The 8,237-nt window shown below is 39.7% G+C and overlaps 1 protein-coding gene across 2 annotated transcripts in view; it reads right to left on the bottom strand.

Annotated features, from left to right (window-relative positions):
* Positions 1 to 543: 543 nt before the first annotated feature.
* LOC125017419 (integrin beta-2-like) overlaps positions 544 to 8,237 on the bottom strand; it is a 39,553-nt gene continuing 31,859 nt past the window's right edge. For both annotated transcript variants that reach the window (XM_047600551.1, XM_047600552.1), the window contains exons 7-16: positions 6,639 to 6,797; positions 6,440 to 6,535; positions 6,259 to 6,348; positions 6,006 to 6,143; positions 4,784 to 4,974; positions 3,713 to 3,945; positions 2,808 to 3,027; positions 2,483 to 2,694; positions 2,110 to 2,276; positions 544 to 961 (exon numbers count right to left, since the gene is read on the bottom strand). In XM_047600551.1, the coding sequence (XP_047456507.1) occupies positions 896 to 961; positions 2,110 to 2,276; positions 2,483 to 2,694; positions 2,808 to 3,027; positions 3,713 to 3,945; positions 4,784 to 4,974; positions 6,006 to 6,143; positions 6,259 to 6,348; positions 6,440 to 6,535; positions 6,639 to 6,797 (1,572 nt within the window). In that variant the 3' untranslated portion in view covers positions 544 to 895. The remainder of the gene's footprint in view (positions 962 to 2,109; positions 2,277 to 2,482; positions 2,695 to 2,807; positions 3,028 to 3,712; positions 3,946 to 4,783; positions 4,975 to 6,005; positions 6,144 to 6,258; positions 6,349 to 6,439; positions 6,536 to 6,638; positions 6,798 to 8,237) is intronic.

Raw genomic sequence — 8,237 nt, 5'->3', positions numbered from 1 at the left:
ACGACATCACTTGTTCGTGAAATCTGGTGGCGATACATTCACGAGCAGCTACAGAGCAGTGTGCCGACAGTGTCACCGGGATACTGGGAAACCTTTGGGACTTTAATCCATATCGTTCCCTTAGGGAAACATTTTATTTATTTATTTTTATTGTAAAAAGACTGTAGTCTGCAGAGGGATTCTGTTCAGATTTTATCCGTTTTTTTTTTGTTGTTTTTATACTTCAAGTGATGTGTGCTTTAGCAGTGATCACTGTAGGTGATACACTGTGTATGTTCCAACAAACATTAATTATTTGAAATGAATTGTACAGGTTATTAAACTAAACAGCACAAGACATGTTGCTTTCAAATCGCCTACAGCAGCACTGGTCTCTCTCAAACAGATGACGGCTGGAGCATTTAGGAAGAGCCAGGTATGTTTTACAAGAAGAGATCAAACAGGAACTAAAAAGAGTTGAATATTGTATTTGTTGTGGCCTGTTGGGCTGAAGGTCAATTACTGTAGTTTAAAAGCCTCTGTTTCATTTAAAATAACAAATACTTCATGTCATTTCTTTATTTATTCATTTTCTCTCTGAATAATACATCCCACTGAAAAGCTGTGCTTATACATCATTATATCCTGCATTTTCTACACATATGGTAAAAATACAGACTGCATTACTGTAAATATTTAAAGCAACACAGTTTCTACTGTATGATAAGCAGTGAGTAAATATGTCAATAGTTATTGGACAAAACAATGGCAGACTAGCAGATTAATTTATCAGTAAGAGAATATGCAACAGTAGTAGCAGTAAAATAATCTGAATAACAACATTTGCAAACAATATAAAAGGAACAGACACAAATCAGATGCAGTAAAATGTGCTAAATTTTCTGCTGGTTTTCCTTCATTCTCCAGTGAATGTAGGATTGGCCACGTTGGTGGTGGCAGACTTGAACAGCGGGTTGTCGGCCTGTTAACAAATAAAGCTCAGTGATCAGAAAGAGTTGTTTGATGATTTGAGGACATTTTTTCTTGAAGTCAGTTTATTTCAAGATTTCACATCAATAGGAAGACAGTATACAGTATGAGTGGTGCTCTCAGGTAGATCCTTATGTACTACACATCTGTTCACCTCCACAGGTGTGTTACTGACTGACTGACTGACTGACTGACACAAGCAAAGCTGGGAAAGTTTTGGACCTGACATTCATTCATGTGGATGTTACTCAGACATGTAGCACCCGCCTAGATCAGACCAGACCTCCACCCCATAGCAATGACACTCCTTGATGGCAGCAGCCATCCCCAGCAGGATGCAGCCTCACACACAGACACATGCAAAAACAGTTTCGGAACAACTCAAAAAACATGAAGAAAAGCACAAGGTGTTGACCTGACCTCCAGATTCACTAGATCCCAAAATGATCACGTATCTGTGGGATGATTCACAGAGGAACCTCCCCTCAACCCATAGGACCCAAAGGCCCTCACTAACAACATCCTGTTACCAGACACCACAGGACACCCTCAGAAGACCCTTGTCCATTCTCTCGTGAGTCACTGACAAATGTCAGCCCAAAAAAGGGACAATAAAGAAAACAAAGTTGGAAAAGACAGTTGAATAAGGAACAAGACTACTGCTAGTGAGTTTTCAGAATGCAACTGTCTGGAACCAACACACCCGGGATCCTGTTAATTTCTTATTGCAGATCAATCAGAGACATATCAAAGATCATAAAATATTTCACTGCCATGCTCCTGTTAGTGTTGTGGTAGCACATAGATCCTTTTAAAAATAAAGACAATTTAAAGCTTACTGTCCTCATCAGTGGAGCAGAGAAGAGACTAAATGGACACTGGAGAACTGTGTGAACCTTGGTCTCTTGCTATAAAGTTAACAATGACATAATCCTGACTCCCAGTTCTCACTGAAACGATATGACTGATACATAACAACACAATATTTCCAGCAATAGAAATGTGTCAGGACAGACTAATATATTTACCTGGAGTCTATTAGGTATTCAAACCTAAAAGGAGGCATGATTTACTGCATTCTGCTAAACAACAAACTATAGATACAGAAAGAAAAAAAAGCTTTAATATGAATTGTCTCACCTTTGCCCACTTGGATTTCTTCTTTTCATTCTCAAATTTCTTAAACTCTTTCAGGTCCTTCATGTAGAGGAGCGCCTTGAGGAGCATCAGCACCAGAATACCAATGAGAGCCACTCCCACAACGGAGCCTCCAATAATCAGTGCAACATTGGGCGGTTCTGGACATTCTATGGGTGTTACAAACAGCAGAAAGTTTCACATGATTCCAACACCATGAACATGAAAGAAAAAAGCTAGTATATTAGTATGTTATGTAGTGTGTGTGCAATACTTCAGATTTGTGACACATATAATGATGTTCTAACACGGTGCTGTGTTCTTATATAAAGAGTTTGCCAAGTCTGAATTTTCTGTTATTTCATTAGCAGCTTACCTCTCTGTTCCAAATATTCAGCTGTGTAGTTATCTTCTCCAACCAACTGGTCCAGCTTAAATTTGATCCAGCAACCCTCACTGTCCTTTTGCTGACACTCCTTGGTTGATAAGGTGAATTGGTCTACCTTCTTTACTATGGTATTCTTACACTCTGTGCTACAGTTTTTTTCAAAGGGGCCGGTGCCAAAGGCAAGACATTCAATGCAATTCCTGAAAACAAAGTTAAGTGAGGCAGTTTAGAGTTCTCAGTATAAGTCTGCAGTGGCGAACCAAACATTAAGTAATCATTTGAAAGTGATAGCAGAATGAATGCGTTAACTTACAGCTTGGTCTGACATGGGTCTGGGCAGCCGAGACATGTCTTGCAGAGTGGAGGCTGGTATCCCTCTTTACATACACAGCGGTTACACACACAGTTCCCTCTGCCATAACACACTGTGTTGTCCGAGGTACGACAGGCCTCATCAGACTTTCTGCATTGACAGGCACTGCCCTCAAAGCCAGAGTAACAGTCGCATGTTCCACATTTGCAATCACCATTTCCTACAAGTAATGAGAAACAGAGAGGAAAGTCACTGAGTCATGAAAGAATTTCTATCCCATATATCCTGTAGTTTCTCTGTGGAGTGGTTGTGTCTAAATATCCACAAGGAGCCACTCAGTCCATGAATAGTAGGGCCAGCAGATCAGGCAGCCCAAGAGCTAAGAATACTTTCAAAAATATAAATAATGACTGTTTATTTTTATTAATTTACAAAATGCAAAGACACTGTGGGCTTGCTCCAGCACGGGCTGGATCACATCAATAAGAATTGATGTCCCTTCTTGATCTACTCAGTTATGCCATTTGCTCACAAGGTTGTCTCTTGCACTCCTGTCACTGTCTGCCAGTGGCCCTTCCCTCCATTACTTCATGGACTACTTAAAAATAATGACATCAGAATGAAAGAATGGAGGAGCAGAGGGCCTCACATCCTGGGTTTCTTCACACCTAAAGACCATCATCCAACTTCCCATCCAACCTCATTCATCCCTCTTTGTCTCCACACATCTCAACTCTGTTAATCTATTCATCCCCATTCAGGTCCTGTTGTTAACCAAATTTATTTGTGTCTGTTAGGTTGTTCGTGAGCTGAAATTATTAGTTCATTAAAGGATTTTGTCTTGGCAAGAAATGTTTTAAATAAAAAAAAAAAAAATGCTGTATGAGAAAATGATGCAACCATACCTCCACATTGCTTATTCTGGAACTTTTCACAGTGGTCATTGTCACACTCGCAGAATTCACCATAGATGCTGCTTCCACTCTCCGTGTTGTGGCACTGGCACCTGCCACATACACAGTCCCCTCGACCCTCACACTCCGTACCGTTATTTCTCTGGCAGGAAGCTCGCAGAGAGCTTTCGTCTTTATCACCAATGGAGCATTCACAGAACTGACCAATGAAACCAGCATTGCAACTGAATAAGGACAAGTTAAAAAGATGAAGGTTTGTTAGATCACTCTCTGTGAGCTACATCTTCTAACAGAATGTACAATCATATTTTTCAGTCATCCACACACCCTTTGAAGACTCTATATTTGTCTTTGTAAACAGGAAAAACAAACTCACTTTAAAAGTGCTGGAAAGAGCTAGACCTGCTATTCCTTCATGAATACTGAGGAATCTTATATTATTCTTTGAATATTATTCCACAGGAAAATATAGGCTGTGTAAAGGAGATGTCATTTGCTGCACCACAATTACTAAAAAAAAAATAAATAAATAAAAAAAGTATGGACCTGTGTAACGTCATCAGCTGTTTAATTGTTCAAAATTGTATCATCTTACTATAATGTGTAGCATTTTGAGGTTGTTCTTATATCAAACTAACAGGTTAGACTAGATAGAGAATGCAAGTCCCAAAATTCAACCTTGATGACAAATCAACTGATGTGAGTTTGTTACAAAAATCAAATCAAAACAAGTTTGCCCTCTAATTACTATGGCTATAAGAATTTAGCGGGCCATAAATAATACAGGACACTTACAATATGCTGATGAAATTAGTACAATAGAAATACTATTAACAACTCCATTTTGTACAAAATAATTTCTGTAATTTATGAGCTTAATATTTTTGGTATTAGTATTTCTTACATTACTTACACAATAAGAACTAACTTTACTGTGTAGTTTTCAGGAACCCAGTGGTTGTGGACAAAGGCTTATTATATTATAAATTTATCTATTCCAAATCAAATTTAGGCATAAATCACCATACACATACAGTCACTGTGTAGGAGGGAAATACTTACTTGCAAATACCACAGATGATGCTTCCCTTGTGACTGCAAAGTTGGTGAGCTTTGTCTTCTAAGTTTTCACATGGACACTTGCAGTTGGTAGATAAAGTCACTGTCAGTGTGTCTTTAATGCCCAGTGGACTGATAGTGAAAGACGTATTCTCTATACATGAGTCTACAGTCACAGTAACATCAAAATATATCTGGAAAAGAGATTTCAAAATGGAGTCAGACAATTTTTCAAGAATAAAAAACAGCATGAAAAATCCAAGGCACAATATTCTGATTTTGTAATTGTATATTCTCAGTAGGTGTTGGTTTCAGCAAGGTGTGTCAATCATTTATTCTGTGACAAAACCATTTTGATTTGGCTTGAATTAGCAAACTAAGGCCTAGAGCAGAGGCGTTAAACTTGCCCAGAAAAGGGCGATTTTCTCCCTCTGTGCTGGTCTCACATTTGGGCTTACTGTGACAAAACGATAGTTCCTATTAGAAAAACATGCAGACCGTGGGTGTCGTAAGACCTTCCTGAAGACTTTGAGATGTTATTTGTCTTTCTAGAGTAAATATTTTGGAGAGTTTAAAACAGGGGTCCCTCAAGCTCCTCTCAGAAAATCTTTGCATCACAGTCAATGGAGAGCAGAGAGAGACATGATCGCCTCAGAGGCTCATGGTTTAACTTCTGCACGTCTCACTGCTTTGATGAGCACATTGTGGGAGGCAGAACAAGTTTGTGTACAACTGGGGAAAAAAACATGTGCATAGAGTGTAAATCGTGGCTGGAAGGAGCGTGAAAAGAGAAAAGTTTCTCCAAAAATGATCATGGCCATTGAACAGTGATTGATCAAAAACTATATCACCTATCCCAACGTGGATTAATACACCAGTACACAAGACATTTGTCTACAGTTTAAAGATTAAATGATGTCTCTAGGTAAAAGTATGCCTGAGCAGTAGACGTTTGAAAAACTCCCTTTTTGCTTTTTTTTTTTTTGCCCGTCCCATTCACTCACGTCGCAAAAAAAATAAAATAAATTATTTTGTAGAGAAAAGTAATAGCTGATCCAGATCAAACAGGACATTCTGATATATAACTCGTTTTACAACTCTTCAAGCTGTAGGACGAGTTAAGGGATGAAAAAAGTTAATACAATTAAGCACCTGAAACTGAAATGAATATAATAATAGCTGTGAGTGTTTTCTATACTTTATGAACAATAATGTCAACACTGACCGTTTCAGCCTCAGGCACATTGTTACAAACTCCTCTGCTGTCTCCTGCTGGTCCTGGATTACTGCATATTGGGGTGTAGACAACTCTCACATTGTCAGGAAGACTGTCATGAGTCACGGTTACTTTAGAGGACAAACTCTGCCATAAAAATCAGTAAGAAATAATGTATTAATCATAATACAAATTTCAAAGATGGATGTGCCTTCAAATGGAGAAAGGTGGCAAACTGATGCACCATGAAAGGCCAACTTACATTGTAGGCTCTCTGAATCAACTGAACAACATTACTGGAATCTGATGACAGGACTCCCACTTCAGATTTTGGAATAATTTTGGAGAGTTCCTGGGAAAAAACATGGAAACAAAATATAATTCTGAATTTTAATGTAATGTTTTCTTTGTAATTTGTACCAAAATGAATGGATTTAATTTACCTTATACACAGTCTCCACATTTTGTGTCACTGCAAATATTGGCTGAATATTGTGCTTTTCCAACGCCGCAGCAAGTTGTCCAACAGATGGGTAGTCCTGCAAATAATGAGTCAGTAAGATCAGTAAAATCTTTCAAACATTGCTGACACCGCTTATATAATGAGGAGAAAAAATTAATCTATCATGATTCCACACATACCATCTCACTGCTCTTGACATAAAGATCATTTTCCATATGACACTGTTCATCGTTGGGTTCCAGTATTCCGGCCAATTTTCCATCTCCAGCCATGTGGAATCCAGCATCAGTGGTCAGCACAATAAGCCGAGTGCTGCTGTTTCTCCAACCAATTTTATCCTACACAAAAATATGCACAAATTAATATTTTTATGATATATACACTGACACACTGATATATATTTCTGAAAATTGATTGTCTCTGACTCTTCAATGTAGAACACTTGGACACAGAGAAGGACACTACATGACGGACACCATCAGTAGCACTGTGTAATCACCAGGCTAGAGTGTGTCAGGTTATTGGAAGAAATATTACCAACTCTTTGTAGGTCAAGTTTGGATTCCTTGTCTAAAATGTCCAACTGTTAAATGTGTCAGTATGTATTGCATAACATGCTATGCTTTAAAAAGGCGATTAACTTCAAAAATCACAACTGGCCCAATGACAAGTTGTATTTAAACAGTCCTCCTCATAATGCTGTTCACATTTCACATGATGAGACTAAGACAACACCTAACAATTGACCAATGCCATCTGGCCATTGGAAGAGTCACAGAAAAGCATAGAAGTGGATGTCCTTTGGCCACATCCCATACTTCATTGTGAACTGTGCTCTGCAGAACTGGATGATGAATGCCACTCAACTCCATGCACGTTTAAGAGAAGTGAGAGGCACCCAAGTGTCACATCAGACCATTCGAAACCACTTACAGTAGCATTGCTAGACAACCTGCAAGGGTACCTGACCACACTACTAGGCACAGGCATCGTCGTCTTCAGAATCAGAATCAGAATCAGAATCAGAGAACCTTTATTTGTCCAACAAATTTGGGAAATTACAGGAAAAAAAGAGATACAGAGTGACATGAGGAGAGGGGAGGATAAAAAGCAACCCCACACTATGCTCCTGTGGGGAGTACAGTGTGGGAACATAAAGACACCTCAGCAACACAAGCAAATAATAAGTACACTTTACAACATGAAAACTCAGGACTTGCATCGGGGTGGGCAGATGATGGGGGAGGGGTGAGGGTGCAGGGATGGGGTAGGGGGTTAACCAGTACAAACAAACGGCCATCCATTCTATAGCCAACTACGGCGCATCCGTAGTGGCGAAGACGTTGGATGGGGGTAGGGGGTGTGATTGCATATCTGTCCATATGTATGTGTGTGTGTAGGCCTGGAGAGCCTCAGTCTGGAGACAACCTTGACCGGGTCCCAAACAGAGTCAACTATCAGCAGGTGTCTGTGGGAAGTGGGCAAGGAATGCAAGAGCGTCTCACTGCAATGATCTTCAGGGGAGTTGTTGTTCCAGCAGCGGCCTTGGACAAGGCCAGTGCTGTGTGAGGGCGCCAAAACCAGATAAGATTGGGATTGTTTGGTCTTGGTGCGAGTAGACGCATTCTTTTGCACCACTACTCTGTTTGTCCATTCTGGTCTCTGAATTGTTCCCTTTCCCTTTGCAAAGCCGAAAGCTTCTCCAAGATGTTATCCATGTTGTGGTTCAAGTTCTGAATAGCCACAGTCTGAGTGCCAACAGCTCTGCCCACCGCTCC

Source organism: Mugil cephalus, chromosome 12 (assembly GCF_022458985.1).
Source record: "Mugil cephalus isolate CIBA_MC_2020 chromosome 12, CIBA_Mcephalus_1.1, whole genome shotgun sequence".
Lineage (NCBI taxonomy): Eukaryota > Metazoa > Chordata > Actinopteri > Mugiliformes > Mugilidae > Mugil > Mugil cephalus.
This window is presented reverse-complemented; position numbering and strand designations above follow the sequence as displayed.